Source organism: Symphodus melops, assembly GCF_947650265.1.
Source record: "Symphodus melops genome assembly, chromosome: 15".
Lineage (NCBI taxonomy): Eukaryota > Metazoa > Chordata > Actinopteri > Labriformes > Labridae > Symphodus > Symphodus melops.
This window is the reverse complement of record NC_136705.1, coordinates 24,428,212-24,450,454: the sequence shown is the minus strand read 5'-3', so window position 1 is coordinate 24,450,454 and position 22,243 is coordinate 24,428,212. Positions and strand designations below refer to the sequence as shown.

Here is a 22,243-nt window from a genome sequence, read left to right as displayed (position 1 = left end):
CACGGCGGCTGCGTGATTAAATAAGATGCTGCAACATTCGCTCATATTCATTCATCAGCGATTAAGTAGCTCCTGGTCCAGCAGGAACCTCACGCTGCTTCATTAGCCTTTACATTAAACGCCGAGGGGAACGTATGGCGTGCAGTTTATGACTGTTAGCATTAGTCATGCCGGTTAACGTGACTTCTGCTTCTCTGTGAGATTTTTTTTTTTTCTTCCCCGCAGATCTGAGGGAACTTGTTGGATTCGGCTCACTCACAGCCGACATGGCTTACAGCACTTCCTCTTCAGTGTGACTTCAAAGTAATTAAGTCCTCAACTTAAGCTGACATAGTTTACATCACAGCAGGCTGGAACCAGCTGAAGAGTGAGTTTAAATTTGGGTTTCTCTGGCTTTTCAAGTGCTATTCAAACACCTCACTTTAAGTGGGAGTGCATGAGAAAAGATCCCTTTTGTTTCTTTATCTGCCTTCAGTTCAGAACGAGTGCATGAGACGTCGTGTAACTCGGCTGAAAGAGTACGAGATGAAGAAGCAGCGAAAACAGGCTGAGCACATGTTGCTTAGTTAAAGCGTGCAAGTCGGTAACGTCTCCCCTACTTCTCCTCGCGTCAGATCAGTCAGAATCCCTCCTGTCTGCATCGGAGGAGAGACTCAAGGCGAGCAGGCGTTGCGTGTTTCTCACAGCGGGGCTGGGAAAACTTTTTTTTCTTTCCCCGTACACGTCTCCGGCTTAGAGCTTCACGTGGAGGAGGAGAAGCCTGAATTCCAACCTACATTCGCAGAAACAAGGCCTCCTCAGAGAGCAGATTTAACTCCACGGCTACAGTCCGCACGACTCTTCAGGATGTCGCCGTCTATTTTGCTGCAGTGCATCCTGGGATAGGACATCTATAGCAGTCCCGGGAAGCCCCAGGGGAGGCTCGGGGGGGGATTAGCGCTGTCCTATCTTTTTCGGTGCGGGGAATTAATTAAGTAATTATGAAAGCCAGGCAGGGGGGATGAAATATGCATGAGCCCTGATTGGGACGTTTGTGATTGTGTAATCTAATTTCAAACGGCGGACCGTCCCTGTCAGCCAGGTACATCTCACACACACACACACACACACACACACACACACACACACGCACACGCACACGCAAATAACGATGTCAGGCTACACAAAAAAAAATAAGCAAAGCTCCCTCTGACTGTTGGCAGAGAGGACGTTTGGAGTGACTCATTATGAAAATTAAAATGAGGTAATCAGCGTGGATTAATCACCATAATAATGAGGATTGAACAGCAGATTATGTCTTCTTACTAAATCCATATAATTGTATTTGTAGAAGCTTGAGACTAATATGCCAGCATCCAATTAATGATGAAATGATTGATTCATCACGTGTTAATCACGCTGTAACGCAGTTAGAGGGCGAGAGTGGGCTTTCTTACTTTGTCTAACATCAGCTTCCTGTTTCTGCTCCCTCCCTCTCTCTCTCTCTCTCCCCCTCCCTCTCTCCCTCTTTTTATTGATGGACTTAAAGGCAGAGAAGAGCTCCTGTTCTCCTGAAAAATACTTCCTGCAGACTCGAGCAGAGTCGATATTAAACCAGAGATCAGCGCAGCCACAAGAAACACTGTCACGTTTCTTCAATAAACGTGCACTCAAAGTGTGCAGGACAGGTCAAAGGCACAACCACACACACACACACACACACACACAAGACACGACGAGGATCCGATTTCCTCTCCATCACCTGCAAGTCTATCGACCCAGGTGCATCCTTCTTCCTTTCATTTATTTTGCTTTTCTTTCACGTATTGATTTGAATATCGGTGTATTTGGAAAGCTGCATCACCCACCGCAGGAATATCATGTTCTTGGTTCGACCATTTCTGTCCCTTTGCATCCCTCTAGATGTACCACACCTACATGAAGGTATGAGCCAAACGTCGGCAACCACACCTGTGTGCAAATAATCAGAACACACGATCTCAAATCCCAAAACTGAGAAGCGTTTTTCATTTTAACCTCAGGAGACGCCCGTCAGCTCAGCCGCTTTCATGGCAGAGTGTCGGGGTGCCGTTTGCACCACGTTACTAAACCTTCATTTAAAAAAACAAAGAGAACATGAGTGTACTCTATATTTAGGATAAGCTTACATTAAAACCACTGAAAAAGGAATCGTGTTCAAAAAAGTTCTCGGTTTGGACAAAAGGCTTTTTATAAAGTTAAATAAGATCTCAAACGCTGCAGTCAAATCATCAAACGACAAACGTTACCGTCTTTGACTGAAATCGTCTCAGGCGTCGACCTGAGACACTCACAGCTGCTTCATTAAAGACGTGTAGCTGCTGTTGCTACTCAGGTATTTAAACAATACTGAAGAATATTTCACACATTTTTTTTTTCTATGTCAGGCTTGGCGTGTTGAAGAAGGAATAAAAGAATAAAAGAGGTTAAATCTGATTTGGGTGTTGGAAGAGCTGCACATCGATTTTGTCTCCAGGACTGACAGGTGATGGGCTTATTGTTTAGAGTTGTGTAAACGTGTCTGCAGATGGACCAGAGGATGTGAAAAAAGTCAGGTTGTAATAAAAAAAAGAAAGAAAAGAAGGGAGAGGCTAATCTATAAATATGAAAGAAGCAACAGAAAGGAGTGGAAAGAGCTGTTTCTGTTTCACTCGATGCTCCAGTTGAGTGGAGCGCTGCAGTGGGAACCTCCAGTATTTAAACTGGTCCCCAGTGTTTGAACTCTGCTCAGGAAGCAGATCATAAAGCAGGGAGATGAGAGGGTAGAGGCAGAGATGAAAGGCTGCCGTGTGCCCCTCCAAAGGGAGTGTGGGAGCCCGGGAGCACGCTCACTCACACTGTCTGATCGTTCCTTTGTCTCTGCTCGTCGCAGAAGGAGCCCTTTTAAAACCTGAACGCAGGAAATGGGGCGGCAGAAGGACTGCAGAGGGCCTTACGTTTCAACTTCACTTCCTTGCTGCAGGACTCCTCTCCAGGATCACTTCTCCACGAGCATGACTGAATTTAGTGCGAAAAGAGGTCAGAATTCATCGAGACAGCTTTTTTGTTCCCTTCGCGGTTTGTGAAATAACAGCCGTTCAGAAGGTGAGAGAAGCAGGTGTCTCCAGCGTCAGACGTTCACCTTCTCACCCCCGGTCTGTGTCACCTGCTGGCAGCCGATTCCTGCTCGTTAATGCCATCTCAGGTTATGACCTCATGGGACAGTGAGACTCGTTCTGTTTTGTCTTGTCTGTCTCCTCCAACATGTCTCTAGAGTGGAGATGTCACGATGCCAGATTGTGAAACTGAAACAGTATTAGTGCACAACGATAGCTTTAATGGAGCCACGAAAGTATGATCCCAAAAAGCTGCGAGCACACTCGTGCAAACTGTCTGAGTGGCACAAAAACATTTAGTAGCTATCGAACTCTTTAATTCTTGTAATGATAAAAGGTAAAATATGTTGAATGTTTACGCTACGTCAATTAATTAAAAAAGCACTAAACCTGTTTTGTATGTTTTTGTAATAAGTACTTATTTTTGACGGCCCCCTGATGGAGTCATTTTCATTCTGTGCGTCTAAAATATCCGACTGTTCCGTTTCGAAATGTGAGAAATTGAAAAGAATCCAAGAGTCGTAAAGAATAAAAAATTTGTTTGACACTCGACGAGAATTAAAATATTACTTTTCTCCGTCTCTCTCCTCATTCAGCGGCGTGTTCTTCTCTTTGTGAATCCCTACATTTGGCATTAGCTCATATTTCATGCTTTTATTTGTCAATAAAATTGTGCAGCACGATCTGCACAGAGTGCTTTCAACCTTTTTAAAAGCCTGCTGTGCTGCTCTTTTGTCTTGTATCTCAGATGCTTTAAAAAGCAGAGCTCGGGGCAGAGTGATATTTCAGTTAAATCTCTGGTTAAATTTGTTTAAGTGGATGACAATCTCTGCATGTGTTTTTTATTTCTTTCCCTCCGGCTGCTTATAACTTATCATCTCAACAGTGTGACCTTCTTCTGTGCAGTGTGAGCCACGCGTTCCGATTCGAGGCGTCTGTGGATTCAACCTCAACAAGCTGCTTTGCATAGATTTGGCTGTTAACCACACGCAGATTTGCATCCACTTGAAAAGAGAAAGCACCTCAACTGCCGGGGCAGAAAGGTCAGCGAGTCAAACGGAAACACAGAAACAAGAGAGGCTCATGATCACTGTTGATGCCTCTGGATACTTGTGGATGTGCTCTGGGTGCACATTGAGAACTTTAATCAGAAAGAGATCGTGTTATTATTGTCAAGTGTAAATCATTGTAATCAGAGATGTTATCATTTCTTCCTGCAGGGGGCGCCATGCTGGAAATGCCGTCTCAAGCTAACTTTGAGTCAAGCTAACGACAGGCTGAGAGCTGGAGCTGAGGTGGGTTTTAAGCCTCCTGACAAACCGTTACACCTGTCAATCATGTCAGCTACACGCCTAACTACAGATAACACGTTTTAATTTAAATAATTAAAACCAAACTGTTTACAGCAGTGTGTGCCCATGATGACAACAAACTAATTAGTCCTATTTTGGTTTTTGTACCAAGCTCTAAAAATGCTAATTTATGCTCTTTTTTTCCTGTCATGTGTCAGTGACTCTTCCAGGAGCACAGCCTCAAGTGGACACTCGAAGAACTGCAGGATGTCTAAGTCCCCCCTCCCCTCCACAGTTTGCTCACCTCCAGAAATGAGGTGATATTGGTATGATGGGAGTCCATGTCCAGGCAAACAGAGCTCGCCCACACCGGAGCTTTTTATAGGCTAATAAGATGACCGCTGGCTGGCTGGCTGCCCTGCAGGGTCAGCTCCTGTGTAATCCAGCCTTTGTGAGCAGAAATCCAACCGATTACTACCGGCCATCTAGTCAGACACCTAATAACAGTGTCTGCTCAGCATGCATGCAACAATTCTCTCAATTGCCCTCGTCTTTCCATTTGCACAGAAAGGTAAATCGTATTATTAACTCCACTTGACTTGCTGATATTCTGTCATAATCCCTGAAGCCACCACGCTGTGTGAAAAGTCCTTTTGTTCAGGTTTTAATCACACGTTTGGAGAATCAAACAATGCACCAAGAAAACACATCTATTCATTGCTGTCATGACATGTTTCCTGTTTTTGTCACCACGTCTTACAGTTCTGTTTTTATTTTTTCAAACAGTGTGAACGCTGCTTTTATTTGTTGCCGCAGCTGCTGAGAAAACATTCAGACGTGTGATAGGAACTTGTTTCATTTTAAATTCACAGAGGAAGCTCCGCGAATCGGAAAATTACAGAAACCTGACGTATACTGTGTCCTTTAGCAGAGGCCAAAGCTGCAGTTGACTTGTTTGTCAAACTTCGAGGTCTCACATGATGTAAAATCGTCTTCCTCTGTGTGTCTTTATCCGTCCACAAACCCCCCAATCATGAGAAAAGTCCATCCTCTCCGTCTTCTGCCTGCTCCACTTTGCAGAAACTGTGTGCTCAAACAGGCCGTTTGGAGATGTTCCCTTCATGACATCACAAAGGGCAGTAGCCCCTCCCCCAAGTTTGCTCTGCCTGCCCCAAGCCATTTTGTAAAAGGGGAGTGGTTTAGCATTATCTTGATCAAAGACAACTGAGATAAAGATGCGTAACCAGCACAGACATGTGACCACTGGCCGACGTAGCTGACGATGCTAACACTGCTAACCTTAGCCAACCTCGACAAACAAATGTGTTTAAGTGCAGAGGTGCTGATCCGTATCGTGTTGAATAAAATGTTCTCCATCTTTTACCGTATTCAGTGCTTGTACTTGAGTTCAGAGTCGTCTGAATCAAGGTCTGCATTTAAATCTGTTTCATCTGGAGGGGAATTAGTTGTTAGCAACATCCTACATTTTTTATCACAGAAGGAGTCCGTCAACAGCATTTTAATACATTTCAAGCCAACGACTTTGTAAGTGTTTCAAGTCATGTTCGTATCTTTTTTTGTTGTTTATAATTGAACGCTATAAAAAGGACTTTCTTCAATTATAGCTGAAGCAGTTAGTGTGCAGCTAATCTAGTCCATGGAAAATGCACCTCAGAAAGATGCTGACATTTCACTTCAAACTTCTTTATTTAATGTTTCACTGCCGTTATTGACCTTGTCTGTTTTTTTCAGATGGGAGAAGAACTCTGCAAATTAAGCTTTGTGTATAAACCTTGAGAATAATGATCAGAGTAGGAATCCTAACCAGAAAAAATAAACTCTGAGCACCGGCTCACGGGCCCTCCTGACCTTCTGCATATCAGAAACATCAGAAAAACGTTTTTACAGTCAAATTAATTCAGTGCTTTGTCTGTTTTGAAAGTGAAGCACCAGTGTGTAGTTCTGTAGGTAAAGCAGGTCCCCGATATACAGAGACACGACGACGGCCTTGGCCTCAGCTCTGACTGCCAATCACCACCGACAGCACAGCACAACGGTCGGTCAGTGACGAGCACTGTGGTGCCAGCGCTGCGATCTGTCTCTGGAGCGTGCCGGTATACTGCCACAAAAATCTACTACGCTTCAAGCACGTCAAGGAAGTCAGACAAGGAAATGCACAGAGCGTCCAGAAAATTTCAAAATAAAACACATTTAATGGAATCCCGGTTGTCTTTTCCATCACTTTATCAACATTACACACAGTGTAAAATTCACAGTTATTTTGGCTCATGTATGTCATCCTCGTGTTTCCTGTTTTTGCTCGCTGCCTTCTCTGTAAAGAACAAAAAATAACAATAATTAAAACTGTTAAAGCAAAAGAAAAAGGAGGAGCTGTGCAGATCATTTATTAAAGCTCATTTTGAATCTTGATTTGTGAAGCGTCACCGTGTCCTCGTGGGCGTTTCCCTTAATACAAAAATACGATACTATTGCAGGTGGATAAACAGGAGTGTGCTGCTTTGTTGTCATTAACTTTGAACTCGGTATAAAACACTCTTGTCTCGTCCATAAATGTTTAAAACAGGCAGTTAGGACACGGTGTTACTGCATGCACATGCTCCTGCATTTGTCTGTCTTCAATGACAGAAAAAAACCCAAAAGTGCAGAGATCCAAATTATACAAATGAAGTCAACTGAGGGTCAAATTAACTGGATGGTGGTCGTGAACTTTCCGACGTCTCTGCTGAGAAGTCCTGACTTCAGTGCAGCATCAATTTTAATTGTCATTTTAAAACACAAACCTTTCCTGTTGCATGGTAACCACACTGTTCTGTCTTAATAACAATAATCTGTGCGTTCACACGACTATCACACGAATCAAGCCCAACAGTTCCCAGCATGTTTTTCTGTCTCCATCCGTCGTCTGTGGCAATAAGAAGTGCAGTGACGGCAACTCTCGAGCATCCAGAGCTGTCAGCGTTTCCCACCAGATCAGGGCTGTGATTAATAAAATGGGCCTCCCGCTCCCCTCCAGCCTATTCTCACCTTCTCCCTTTACACTGCCTCTGCAGCACATGCTCGTCTCCGAGTGTCCGTCTTTCTCCTCCCTATTCTCATCCTCCTTTTTCTGACTACTGCTCCCCTTCAGCCGTCCTGCCTGCCCGCATGAATAACGAATTTAGGTCTTTTCTTTTGCTCCCATTCCCCTCGTTTTTACCGCTCTCTCTCTCTCTGCGTCTGCCTCTGTGGAGCTCCTGCTAAATGATGCATGGTAGACTCACAGCCGCTGAGCAATCATTAGTGAGGTGGCACAGGTGAACAGGAGCGATGGATGATGAAGAGAGGGAGGGATGGAGGGAGGAACAGAGGACAGCAAAAGTCATGTTTCCACCCCGAGGCGTTCCCCTACACCATCACAAAACTCGGAGTTGTTTGTGTAAAACGCTAGTCGGTGGCATTTCTTACACCAGTGGTCATTAATCTAGACGCATAAACACACACACACACACACACGAGAACATACAGAAATGAAGCCATAATGTTGCTCTCACAGATGAAACCCTGACTTCCAGTGTCCTAAAGCCCAGCGCCGCCATAAAAAACACGCCTGGACTGGACTAGCACAGTGGATATGCTGCGCAGCCAATATTATGAAGTGTACATAATGCTTCCCTCGTGAAATATCATCACTCTACAACGCCCCAGCACCCCTCATCGTAAACAAAATTTGGGTTTATAGTTCATATCAGGGCTAATAAACTGAGACATTACCTGACAGAGGCCCACGGCGGGTAGAAGAACTCCCACGCGTGAAGCTCGGTGGAGGCGTTTCGGATCCTTCTGATCGATGCACTAAATGCATTTGTTTAATTTAAAATGACAGAAACATGACAGCTTCTGATGGCAGATGACTTGATCGTCGACTTCATAGCTGCCGGTGTCTCTTTCTCCGACAGATGTTATGTTTAATTAGTGCTCACACCCACTCTTCACTGCAGCGCCGACTCGCCGCACCTCACAATAACAATCTCGTTTACACGCACCCCCACCACCTCTGCTTCTAACAACTCAACAGTGTATAAACAGTGAGACTGCAAACACTTTATCCTGTTTCTCTCAGTATGAAACACACACACACACACACACACACACACACACACACACACACACACACTATTGACAGCTGCAGACACACGTTCCTCACATGAAGAGTTTGTGGACTGACTTCTTAATAAAATAGCAAATTATAAATACAAACATAAGCTCAACACTTTACAGTATACAAACATAATTCTGCTGCTGAAGACCTCCATGACGAGTATTAGCGGGTCAGTACGACCCCTTAGAGGCTCATGTCCTCCTTTCCTGCATGTTCTCCACACTCTCTGCAGCACTAACATTTAAGATGCGCACATGCAGAAATGCACTAGTCGGATCGATAGTCCACCTCTTTATAGTGCACCTGTAGCGAGTGTATTTATAGGAGAAGCTCAGCCCGATAATGCACGGACGTGAAAGCAAAATATGACTTTAAAAGAAAAAGTCAGCTCAGAGGTGACCTGTGACACGTTTAACCTGCTGACGTACGAACGCAAAGAAAATAAAATACTACATTTCACGTATAGTTGGAAATGAGGGTTCAGAAACAGAATCATAGTTAAGATTTATTTTAAAGGTCTGAGCTCTTCTTCAGCTGCAGCCTGAGTCTGGTCCTGCATGACTCATGCGTCTCCATCACTTCCTCCCTGCTGTGGCTTACATCTATCTATAAATCCAGGAATCTGTGTTTGTGCAGGCTGTGTCTCTGTCAGTCGAATGTTTTACGAGAACTTCTGTCATATGGTCGTCAGACGAGCCAGGACCCAAAGATGTGCAGCGCAGACTGTGAAGTTTACACGAGCTTGAACTGTTGCTCAAACATTTTAAATAGTTTTGCTTTGGTGCAAAACGATGGAATTAAAATGTGAATTTGAATTCAAGGGTCACGTGGTAGGCTAGTGGTTCTGTAACTTCCTGGGTCCTTGGTCCTTGTTGCAGCAGCTGCATGGGTTTGAATCTGACCTCGGCCCTTTGCTGCACCTCATTCCTCCCACTCTCTCTCTCCTAACGTTTCCCGTCACTCTTCAGTTGTCCTGTCCAATAAAGTGAAAAAGCCCCCAAAATATCTTGGAAAAAAATAAAGATTTGAATGTTCAGCGGTACCAGAACAGATGATAACATGTTGGATTTGTTTGTCTTGTTTCTGTACAGCTTGGTAAAGTTTGATTTTTTAAAAGCCGCTTGTGGACACATTTTCTCTCCCCTCAAATTTGTTGTGTCACCTTTAAACGGAGGGAGAGCGAGTTTGTAGGACGACAATCAGTGTAATTGTCCTAACTCTGACACATGCAATCTGCTAAAAGCCCTGCAGCGCCGCGGCCCAGGTGTACCCAGGGATTACTTCAGTAGAGGACAGGTGAAGTAAAAGCTCAGTGACAGGGACACATTACTGTGAATCTCACTCACACACACACACACACACACACACACACACACACACACACACACACACACACACACACACACACACACACACACACACACACACACACACACACACACACACACACACACACACACACACACACACACACACACACACACACACACACACACACACACACACACACACACACACACACACACACACCATGGAGATAACGTGTACACATGCACACTAACAGCTAACCAATCTTCTTGCAAGTGGTCTTTAAGCACAGCTGACAATTCACAATTACTTGTTTTACTAAAGTACGAGCGGCCTGTTTTAAGGTTTCCATGGGAACTTTACATCGAAAATGTAAAAAAAAAAAAAAAAAAATCGAAGTGATTGTACCCGAGCTAAAAAGCCTCTGCATGTTTCTAATAAGCTCCAGCAGCAGAAAGCTGCTCAAACTAGGATCAATGTTGGAGATGCTTTTGAAACATGGAGAGAGGTTAGAACGCAGAAAGCTTTACAGACCCATGCAGAGCTGGCTAAACACTGAAGCTACAGTGTCCACCACATGCAGAGCTGGCTAAACACTGAAGCTACAGTGTCCACCACATGCAGAGCTGGCTAAACACTGAAGCTACAGTGTCCACCACATGCAGAGCTGGCTAAACACTGAAGCTACAGTGTCCACCACATGCAGAGCTGGCTAAACACTGAAGCTACAGTGTCTCTACATGCTGAGCTGTGTGAGCATCCACTCTAGAGATGAGGGGGCGGGGCCAGACAGCTCTCTGTGATGATTAGAGTTTAGACTGCAGTACTCATTTTAAACTCTAGGGGCAGAATTACGTACTGCTCCTTTAAACTGCGATTCATGGTCAGTCATATTTTACCTATAGTTAATGCTCTGGTGTTAAACTCGTCTTTGCCGTCATTTCCGGAGCAGTCGGGCGCTTTAAATTCCGTCTCAGTTTACATTTGGATGGCGATGGACTTCGTGGCCAAACCTCGTTACATAAAAGTTTCTGCATCGCTTAATTAAGAAAATCTGACCCAATAAACTTTAAACACATCCAAAGCAAATGTCAGAGGACAAACATTGTGTAAAACTGAAAGATAAATCTGTGAACATCCCCGAAGCCACACACTAATGACGGGCATTTTTCATTTATCCACAGATGATGTTTTCTCGGTCAGCACAAAGCCTGCGGATCGGCTGCTTTATTTTGCTTTATTCACTGCTACCCAAATCCATTAAACAAGTCCAGCACTGGCCTGCAAGAAATAATTAGTCTACTGGATAGGTCAACTTAATCATTCCTGAAAATAATATTCAATTATCTCCACGGCAACTTCTAGAGCATGTCTCCTATTTTTAGCCCCGCTCTGTTTTACAGAGATAGGCAGTTTGATCCTTTTTGTGTCGAGCAACACAAAGCAACAGAGAGTCTGCGCTGCTAAACAGTCCTCGCTGGATAACCTATTATGCCTCTATAATAGCCCCAGCTTCCTCTTTGTCTCTGCCTCTGTATGATGCACCGCATGCGAGTCCCATCCAGCTCTATGATGACGCCGGTGTTAATTGTGCACCGTGTTTTCCGTTTGGCGCCCTTAACTTTAACCTCTAATTAGTCCCAGACAGAGTTGAAGTTGAACGTTTGAATGATGAGTCAAGACGAATGCAGTGGCACTCGCGTCTCTTTCTTCGTCCTCTGTTCTTCTTGTTTGGAGTCAACTCAAACGATTTGCAACGCGAAGGAAGGAGAAAGTTCGACTTTCCTTCGCTTTAAAAAGTTTCCTGAAAATGTTTTAAAAAACAACACAACACGGTCAAAAAAAAAACTGTGTAGCTTCCATCAATATCCGGCACAACTTTAACTTAGCAATCATGTCACAACAGAAACATAAAAAATAATCTTTTAATCATTTATAAATGGCTAAATTATCCAGTCCTGTGTGAGTGAAAGAGCTCGCTCCAGCACTTCTCACTGATCAGCCAAAAATAAAGAAATAAAAAAGATTTTTGGAAGCTGTGAATCTAATTTAAAATCTCAGAAGATAAGAATCTCGATTTTCACATGAACCACAATATTTTTCATTGTGCAGCAGTCTAACATACACAACTTATGTCATTAACGTATCACTCAGGCAATCTGCGAAAAATATCAAAAGAAACGCGATCGTTGCTGACACGTGTTTTTAATCACTTCCCGTCACCTACTCTGCAGCAGCGCTTTGGGTTACATAAATAATCAGCCTTCGTCTCTGAGACATCAGGAGCTTTAAGTGGATCTTAAGATCTCCTCCTGTCTCAGACGTTGGTAAATGGACTTCTGACTTCTCGAAGCGTTTTTACACACATTCACGCCCTGATGGCGCAGGTTACTAGTGACCATCAGCATTAACTCGTTCATTCATACGCCGCCAACAAAGCAGCAGGAGCAACTTGAGGTTAAGCATCTTCTCCAAGGACAGATCGAACGTGTGACGACAGACTCCCCGTGCAGCTTATTTTAGATCACTAGTCGATTAAAACAACAGATGCAAACACCCGAGCTTGATTTAACTCTGACTATGTGCATCACACAGGGTCAACACTCGAGATGTCTCAGTCCAGCTTCAGGAGTTAAAACAACAATAATAATAATAATAATAATAATAATAGCAGAGTGTTCTTCCCTGCAGATATTATTCAGAACAGATTGAGACGTAACGTTAGCCTGTGTCGTGTTGAGCAGCTTTACCAGAGTTATGTCTCAGGTCTGCATCCAAACGAAGGACTAAATCCATCTGACACCACAGACAGTCTCTCGAGCGAGCCGTAAAACCCGGTCATATTACTGAACCGTGTCAGTCAACACGAGCGCTTCTCTGGCTTCTAACAACATCACTGATCTGCTTGTCAACAAATGCACATATCTGTGCCGGGGACGCCATGACAGCGCTGCGCTTCACGACTAACTTTTGGAGTGCACCAAAACAAATTTCTCGATTTTGTTGCCCGAGAAAAAAGAAAATGTAAAAGCCTTTTTGTCTTGAAATAAACAGGTTAGAGTGCAGTACGGCGGTGGAGGTTCGTCATATCTGGAGATGCATGTTTGAGAGCCTTCGTCGAAGCAGTAAATATGTCACATAAAAAGCCCAAAGTGCCCTGAAACTCAGCGAGACGCTCTGCTAAGTGACGGCTTTGAAGAGATTGTGGATAATGTCATATAAGTACAGACTGTATGTAGTCATTATGCAGAGCATGGAGCTGTTGTGCGAGAGAACAGGCAGGTACAGAAACACCAATCACCGACTGCAGCATGCACAGACATGTAAACACAAAATGCATTTGCAGCTCCACGAGGCAAATCTGTCTCAAACACAACCTGCGAACTCCATTTCACGCATAACCTCTCTCGCTCTCACCGCCTCCTCTGTCAGCCTCTCTCTCTCTCTCGCTCGCTCGCTCACCAGTCACAATAAAGACGTAGAGAATAAATAAATAATCCAAAGTATATTCTGTGCTCCAGGAAACGGCATAATTGTCATCGGAGGAGGGAGGCAGTGGGAGTCATCACTTGTCCAGACGATTTATAACCTTTGAAGTCGGATTTAAGCGAAGCACAGCATTGCCGTTGTGTTGCCAGATAGTGTCACGTCTCTGAGGAGGGCCTCGCTTTAGGCATGCGTGCACACAAACTCTCTCTCTCTGCATCACCTCGTGCTGAAAGAAACTAACTCTGGGCTTCACTCAGTTGTACTCTTTAAGTGTCTCGTTTTATCTTCAGCTTTTTTACACAACGGTGTTAATCCTTACTCAAGGTGAAAGACGTGCATGATAAACGCTCCCCTCGCTGACCGCCGGTGCTCGACGTGATCGTTGGACTAAGTGTGAGCCACAAACTGATAGAGAGAGTAATCTTGGAGAATGGCAGGATGTGATATGGGACATTTTCATAGGACAAATGATTATTTTTACACTTTTTCACCGAATCATGACGCAGCTGGGCGACAGATTAAAGACTCAACCAGCTTGTTCTTATCAGGTCAGCGTCGATGCTCCTTAACGATGATGATCAGAGACGCGGGATCTTTAATCTCCAATTGGGCGTCACAGGTTCAAGTCCAGCATGTGCTTCTGTTCCGTAGCAGGATCAGTCTTAGAAACACTGAGTACTCTCACTTTCTGCACCCTCTTATTCCATCTGTAGGCTCATATGGGGGGGGGGGGTTACTCAACAGCCCAACCCTTGCTGCGTCTGGCCGGGTTTTGCACCCTTACACACAATCAGTCCGTGCCGCACGCTGCATGGAAAATTACAGTTGTCGGGGTTGCTACATAAACCTGCGTATCCTGGTTCTGCAAACATTCAGCAGAGTGTGCACAACTTCTTCCACCCAGCAGAGACACCAAAGAAAGTGCTGAATGTCCAACATCAGCGTTACATCTTCAAGACCACGTGGAGCACTCAAATATTTATCAGTGTGCAGTGAGTAAACATGGTGCCTTTAATTCATGCAGGATCCCTGACGCTCTTCATGAGCAGCAGGATTTCAAACGTTGATTTTTGCACTGTATGGGAAAATGGTGCGAGGGAGTGACGATTGTCATGTGATGCTGATGTTTGTTTCGAGAGCGAGACATCGATACAGAAGCTCTACAGGCAACAATAACGAGTCACTTCTTGTTTTTAAATGACCAAAGATTGCAGACAAACATTCACACACACGTCTGAATTACACAACGTTGCCAATCTATTTGTGCAATTTAGACAGCGTGCAGATGTTTACCTGCAATTTATGAGTGACATATCCGTCTCCTGTTCACCGCTCTTATGACTTAAATGTTTTCTTAAAGCTTCAGCGCGATAGTACGGACCATCAGAATATGAGACAGTAACATTTGAGGAGTCAGGCGGCATGATGGGATACTAACAGGAAGAAAACCATGAGGACAGCACTCCAACATTGTATTTTAGGATTGAGCACATGGATTGGGAGTTGAGCATGTTTTTCTCTCATACTTATAGCGAGAGTCAGAACATGAAGAAAAGACGTTTCATGTGTTTCTTATATGTCTCCAAACTGTTTGTTTTCAAAACGCACAAATGTCCTGAACCGCTCTGAATGAACTTAAGTCTTCATGTCGGGCTCCATGAAATTAAAGGCATCGTTAAAAATCACCACATTGTCAACTCATAGAAAGACTTCTTTAAGATTCTCTTTTTCCCCATCAAACCATCCAATATACTGAAGTCGTGTTCCCTTTCATGTAATCTTGTCACCCATCTGTACATCACATTCCCAGCTAATGAAAGCAATTTTCTGCTTGTTTGCAGGTGCAAAAGGAAACAATGCATTTAAAACAAGCAGCGCCAACAATAACAGCAGCAACACTGATTTCTTTGTAATTGAAAAGGAAATCAGCATGAGCCGAGCAAACACATGATGCACACTCACTGAGATCAGCACCACACCTGTAGGCCTCTGTCGAGCCACGCGCCCTTACCTTGCTCCACCTTTCTCACCTTCCTCACGGGATCTGCTCACCTATCACACACCTCGGCACCGTGCAGCCACACAGGAAGCTGAAAATTCAAACCTTCGTCTTCCTCATCGAAGATCACCGCAGACTCGTTTATGAAAGGGTGCTCTCTTGTGGCCAGAGGGAGTAAAAATCTGACCCGATGCTGCTGGACTGACAGGTTCTTATTATGTGCGCTCATAAATCCTGAGGGCTGCTGCTGGACGTGTAGTGAAGACAGCAGATAAAGTATTCAGATGCGCAGCAGATCTAAGGGATTTAATGGTATTGAATTTATGTTATTTATGCATTCATAGAGAGAGAGAGAGAGAGAGAGAGAGAGAGAGAGAGAGAGAGAGAGAGAGAGAGAGAGAGAGAGAGAATAAAATAAACTCATAAAGTGAATCCAGAGTTTGCGGCTGTCCGGGTTTTCTATCTCTCCCCTTCCATCTAGTTCCTCTTCGCTTGCTCCTTCTTTACCTTCACTTGTTCAGCCTTCACTCTGAGGGGAGGAGGAGGACGGTGTGTGATTGGCCAGGCGGGGACTGGTAGTCCGGAGGCTGGCTCTGTGCTCCGCGTTGATCCCCGTGTTCTTGTTTACACCTTTCGGACCGGGGACGAGGTAAGACAGCCCGGAGGACGCAGCGGACCCAGGAGCCCTGTCTGCTGTGGACGAGCCTACCTGACAGCATCTACCCCGCGGGGCTTCATCTGCAAGTTTGCCTTCACTGGGAGTGAAGACTCTCTGGGTCAATTCATTTTCTTTTCCACTCAAAAAGCAGAAATGCGTCAAACTTTTGGGTCACTTTTGGCGGCGGCTGTGCGCGCACGGCGCGGCTGGAGATGAAACACATCGGGAATAGAGCCGAGATTTTGTTCTTTTACATTCACAAGTTGTGATATCTACGGACCTCCTCAAACTTTGATTACGCGCGGAAATGACACATTTTGTCGGATGTTAAGTCGCTGCTCGGGGATGGATGTGTTCTGAGCGTTTTCATCTGTTTGCATCAAGAGCGAACAATTTACAAAAAACACGACTTCCAGCATCAGATATACTGGACAAGTTGTTTCACGTATACTCGAGAGCTCTTTCGGGGGGGGTGAAGACTCTTTTTTTTTTTTCATTGTGTCTCAAGCGCCGCAGGTTACGCTGCGTGGACAACCCGGAACGATTGGCAGCGGCGTAGCCGGAAAAGATGCTCTCTGCTCGGGTGCAGCGTGAGCCATGTCTCGCTCCTCTGGTTCTTCTCCTCCTGGTTGGGGGATATGTCGTAGCTGGCACTGGTAAGTCTCTCGGTTTTTACTTTAATCTTTGTGACATGTATTCCATTCACGCTTTGCGCACACACAGCCTGGTCTTTTGCATTTATTTACTCATTTATTAATCAGTTCAATAAAACATTCTCAGATATTACGCGTTTTTTATTCACAAAGACGCAGGATTCAACTTTTGGTCCTGGGAATAAAAAAAAACAACGCCCAGGATTGTATTGCATACCTATGACAGTGCAGAGGTCTGAGGTCTCCTGCTGATCTGCACTTTTTTTCCACCCGCAGCACAGTCTCCAGCCTTACAGTAGCAGCTAGACCCGAGCTCAGAGCTTTCTTTTCTACTTGGAGCGGAAAAATCAAACTCCCCTGGTGAGCAGGGAGTAATTAAGGTTTTTGCTCCATGCCTTCTTGGCCTCCTCAGAAAGAAAAGGCTTTGTGAAAAGTAAGACAGCAGTGGAAGTGCTTCGGGGAAAGAGATTCTTTTAAAGAAAACATATTTCATTGCGAGAAACAGAATCTAAATTTAGAGAGTCTTGTTCGCAGCCTGGCTGTTCAGTTCATTAGAGAAATACTGAAAACTCTCAGTCAAGCATCAACCATTTATTCTTGTTTGAATCTTGATTTTGTCAGTCATCGTTTGTGAGTGTGAACAGAGCAGGTTCTGGACAGAGAGCTCAGAGTGGATGCCTTCAAAGACTCTCATGGAGATGAAATCACTTAGCTCACAGTGCAGGTCAGAGCTGGTGAGATGATGGGACTAAATCCTGGACACCAAGGTGACACTGTCCGTCTTTAGTGTTACATCAATGATTAAAGTCAGTGTGGCCTGCTGCTACTCGTGCACAGAGTTTCCCCTCCCCTGCCTTTGCCAGATCAGATTGAACAGAAATCTGAGGGTTTAGTGGATTGTGTGGATTAAGCTGTGTTTACAGTTACAAAAAAAAAAAAAAAAAAGAACAATGCACACAACAATGAGTGAGACCAAAACAAGAAATCTGACCTCTGGGTAGGATGTCCACACGGGGACACGGTGACAGACTGTCCAGGACTGTCAACATGTCCTCGAAGGCCAGTAAGAGCCGCTATCATACCTCCCAGTGTTCCTCTATATGTGTGTGTGTGTGTGTGTGTGTGTGTGTGTGTGTTATTCACTGAACAGGCGGAGCAGAAAAGCAGCTTACGTTTATTAAAAATGTGGACCATTCTGAAATCCTTGCATGAGAAATGAGGAGCATTCCTATAAAAATGGAGTCAGGCCCTTATTGGTGTTGCTGGGGGGGGGGTCACAGAGCACTCAGGGGCCCAAATAAAGAATGGGGGCCCTCATAAGGCCTGAAGTTAATGTTAGGTTGTGTTTGGAGTTGTTTCTCCTGCCTCGTATCTAACTGAAAGATGCACCGCAGCAGAGTTTTGGTTCAGGTTTGTAGCCTTTGATACAACACCAGTAAAAACCGTGCATTGACGCCTTGTTGCAGTATCACGAGAACAACAACATCAAGTCCTACAGACACAAAGAAGCTCCTGCAACACTGTGCACATTCTACAAACAGGTTACCTGAAGTCCAACATGTTTGTGCAGTTTAGAAAGTGTCACCGCCTCGGCCTCAAGCTGCCTGTTTGTAAAAAAACTTCAACAGGACTTTTGTGTCTTTACGAGAGGCCAAAAGGACCCGAGAAGAGTCAGTTGTATGTATCTCAGCCTTGTTGAACTCAAACGTCTGAATTTCACTTTGGCATCATCTCAGCGTGCTGTCTTTAATGGACTCGTTGTTCTGCGACGCTGCTCTCTGAGCAGAAAGATGTTCTGTCTTGGTGCGAGATGTTGGCTCGTTCATGTGAGGAAGGTTTTGGTGTTTTAGCTGAACGCCCACGCCTAAGGGGGGCCCTGTGTGATATCTTTTCATGGGGCTGAGAAAAAGCTGGCGATGCCCCTGGAGGTGGTGATCAGAGGAGCAGAGCTGAGTGGAGCTTTCTGTCTGGCAGAGAGGAATGCAGAGATATATTTAGGGGAATGCATGATGAGACAGACAGATTGCATTTATCTTCTCTCCCATTGTGCGTGTACCTTTTCTCCTCCGACGCCTTCCCCTCAGATGTCTGGGTCTCCGGCTGCTTTGTGGATGTGCTGAGCTCACATTTCTGCTGTGGTGCTCCTCTCTCTGTGTTGACATACACATTAATTACCCAGACTGCCAGGAACACTTGTCTGGAGAAACTACCCCGCTGTCCACTACCGCTCTGTGTCATTATTAATGACTTAATCTGAATCAGAAAACAGACACACGGGAAGTGACTGTGACACTTGAGGATTAAATGGAGGCGAGCAGGTTCCCAGTCTAAGCGCTATGGGGGGGAGGAGGGGGACCAGTGTGCAGACTGGGAGGTCAAACAGGAGGAGAGCGAAGACGGAGCAGTGTTCGGAGTTAGGGAGCGTAGCGTGTCAGACACTCCCATGGAGAGCTCGATGAATAGTGACATTCTGCTCGGAAGCGCTGTCTCATTTGTGAATTGTAAAAATCCCTAAAAACAGATCGAGACACTGCGAGGAGACTCCTTCTCTACTTTTAGATATGAGCGAGGGGTTTTCAGAGCGCATACCAGAAGTTTAAACTCTGATATCATACCAAGTCCTCGTCACCTGACGCTGGGAAATGTCCATCCATCCATCCATCCATGGACCCGATCTCACGCTCCATCCTCCCCCCCACTCGAGACCCCGGGGTACTTAAACTCCTCCACCTGGGGCAAGGACTCCCCACCGACCCGGAGAGGGCAAGACACCGAGAACCATGACCTCAGGTTTAAAGGTGCTCGGCTGGAGGTCCGGGTTCGATGGAGCCAACAGGACCACATCATCTGCAAAAAGCAGAGACGAGATTGCGGGAAATGTTTTTTTTTTAATTTAGTCCCAAAGATTGTAAGTCAACTTCCACACGCTGTTTGAAGTTTGAATTGCACAAATATATTGGGCAATGTTTTTGCCATCAGCGTGACTTATGCACCTTTATCACACTCGAGAAATTTGCCTTTTTTTGTTGCCATCTGAATTTAACCAGACCACATCTGCTCGCTATTTCTAAAGAAGCAACTTCTGGTAAAAATTTGACCAAAGACCTGAAGTCTGTTTTTTTGGTACTTTCCAGTAAGTCGATTTTATTATCTCAGGTTGTGTTGTGTTTAAACTCGTGGTATTAGAAGGTATGAGAGTATTGAACACTTTGACACCCTTTAAATGAGAACATTTGTTGCTCTGCTCCACAGTTTGGTGGTGGGGGGGGGGGGGGGGGGGGTGTCTGTTATTTTCCCACAACCAAAGTATGAATTTAAGATGCATGAAAAGAAAGGAATGTGACAACAAAGCTAACCTCAAACAAACACCGAGGGGAGATTTGGCTTCAAAGACTCTCGACAGATTGAGACGTCAGATTACATTAAAGTGTCTCTGAAACACGTAGTCATAACAAGAATGCTGCCAGGCTGACATGGACAGGTGGTTGGACACAGTGATAGATAAGCAGACAGACAGCCTCTCTTTGGGCCAGGCCACAGGCCAGACTCGTTCCTCAGGCGAGTCCTGCTGGCAGACCAGACCGGGCCACATTCAGTCCCGGAGCAGTGCATTAGTTTTATGGCTGTCAGGCGGCAGGGGATGGTATCGCTGGCCAGCCGCTGCCCTCTCTGCTGTATTATTCATACGTGCAAAGTGGTCTTTGTTAATATTTAAAATGTGCTTATGATGCTCAAATTTTTGACATCAGAGACGGCGAAGGAGAAAGAAGTGGGAGGAGGAACAGCTGCTCGGCTCTCAGTGGTGTTACTGACCCGGGTGGCTGCAGGGGGTGCAGTGACGGGTTTTAGGGTACCAAGAGGAGTTTATGAAGAGGATAGGGGGGGATGCTATCTGAAAGTTGAAGAGTAAAACACAGAAAGAGGAGATGGATGAGAGATGAATCAGAGAGAGACACGATGAGAGAGATTGATCTCAGGGCACGGCTTTTAAATATCCGTTATGAGGAAAGAGCAGAAAGGGAAAACTCCATAGCAGTGGCATTCAAGCGTCATTAAACAGCTCCGGCTCGGGCCACACGGCGAGGCGAGGCGGGGAGCGGGTGGGACAGGACGAGAGGATGCGAGTGATGTGCAGCAGCATCAGTCTGAAGCTGAGAAGAAAAGGCAAAGAGGGTGTTGTCGAGGAGGGAGGCAGAGGACTGAAAGTGAGAGAGAGGCACACAAATCCTCCTGGGGGATGTTTTTATTAAGGCTCTTATCGATGGAGAGAGCTCACAGTATTAAGAGGAGACATGTTTAATGCTCTGCCAATACTGTGCATGTTAGACCGGACCATAAATCTGCAGCAAACGGCGAGGGCTCTGCAGGAGGGCAGAGCGGCAGCGAGGTAAATGGAACAAGGAGCTGACTGTGAGGAATGGAAAGAGGAATTATCAGCACAAGAAAGTTTCAGCAGAGCTCTGCAGACCAGAGATGAATGTAGTTTTAAGCACAGCTCATTATTTCCATCTGCAAAGGTTCTTCGGGTGTTCAGTGATGATTGAATCGACACACGCTGAGCCTCGTTCATTCTGCGGGTTATTTTAAACCATACCGTTGATGATCGTCACCAGGTGAAGCTATTTAAATATTTCTGTTTATTGTCACACCAGATGGCGTCTACCTGTGCGCCTTCACATCAAACTGTCATCAGATGCAGGAATTTTTCAATTCATGCAGTCATCAAAGCGCCGTGTTTGAAATGTAAAATGCTTTCTGACTGAGCTGTTTATCCCCAAGGACAAACTTGTTTTTTTTTTTTCCAACAGTAATCTCACAATTAATTTGATTCTACTGATGACCTTTGGAAGAAATATTCTTTAAAGATCACACACAGAGATTGAGTCCTCACGTTGGAGAGGGGGATGGATGGATGGATCGGGGGTGGAGGAGGGAGACTCTCAGTGGCAGATGGGAGCTGAGTTGCCGCTGGGCTGGGCGGGCAGGACGGGGTACCCCCTGCTCCTCCATCCTGCCCCTGTGGGGGGAGAAGGGTGGGGCAGACAGGGAAACAGGAAGAAAACCTCTGTGGGGTTCCATTGTGCTTAAGATGAATAGAAGACTCCAGAGAGCCTTTTTTCTGCCCCTTTGTGTGGGGTAAAAGGGGGGGGGGCAGAAGAACACACACACACTCGGCACTCATTCACAACTACACAGGAGCTGAGCATCAATGTGTGTGTCCGTGCTTCCTTTGTAGAGCTGTGCTGGTGATGCTTCACCACTCATGCACAGGTGAAGATCAAAACTGGTTTGACCACAGACTGAGCTGCACGCTGTCGGCTCGCCTACGTTACTTCCTGTTTAAAAAAAAAGGGGGGGGGGGGCTTCAGAGAGTTTGCTGCACGTCACTCTGTCATCCCTGTTTCCTAATCTATCCACTGTTCAATGCTCCACAATAAAAAGCAGAGATTTTAAAACAGGTTAAAAAGTAGACGTACATGTGATTCATTTCTTGATCTGTTTACTTTTTCAAAATCTCGTCCTGCAGAGGAATCAAGAGCCAAGACGGCGTGAAAGTTTCACATGAAAAACA

General features: G+C 45.2%; 1 protein-coding gene and 1 long non-coding RNA gene across 5 annotated transcripts in view; one reads left to right on the top strand and one right to left on the bottom strand.

Annotated features, from left to right (window-relative positions):
- LOC306835512 overlaps positions 1-15,452 on the bottom strand; it is a 29,990-nt gene extending 14,538 nt beyond the window's left edge. The window contains exon 1 of one of the 2 annotated variants that reach the window (XR_013780651.1): positions 15,414-15,452. This is a non-coding gene — a long non-coding RNA (uncharacterized lncRNA). Of the gene's footprint in view, positions 1-15,323; positions 15,383-15,413 lie in introns of those variants that run through there. The other variant, XR_013780652.1, reaches the window with a different exon arrangement.
- A 349-nt stretch (positions 15,453-15,801) lies between these two features.
- The window catches only part of unc5b (unc-5 netrin receptor B), a 54,883-nt gene continuing 48,441 nt past the window's right edge, over positions 15,802-22,243 (top strand). For all 3 annotated transcript variants that reach the window (XM_079362101.1, XM_079362100.1, XM_079362099.1), the window contains exon 1: positions 15,802-16,674. In XM_079362101.1, the coding sequence (XP_079218227.1) occupies positions 16,587-16,674 (88 nt within the window). In that variant the 5' untranslated portion in view covers positions 15,802-16,586. The remainder of the gene's footprint in view (positions 16,675-22,243) is intronic.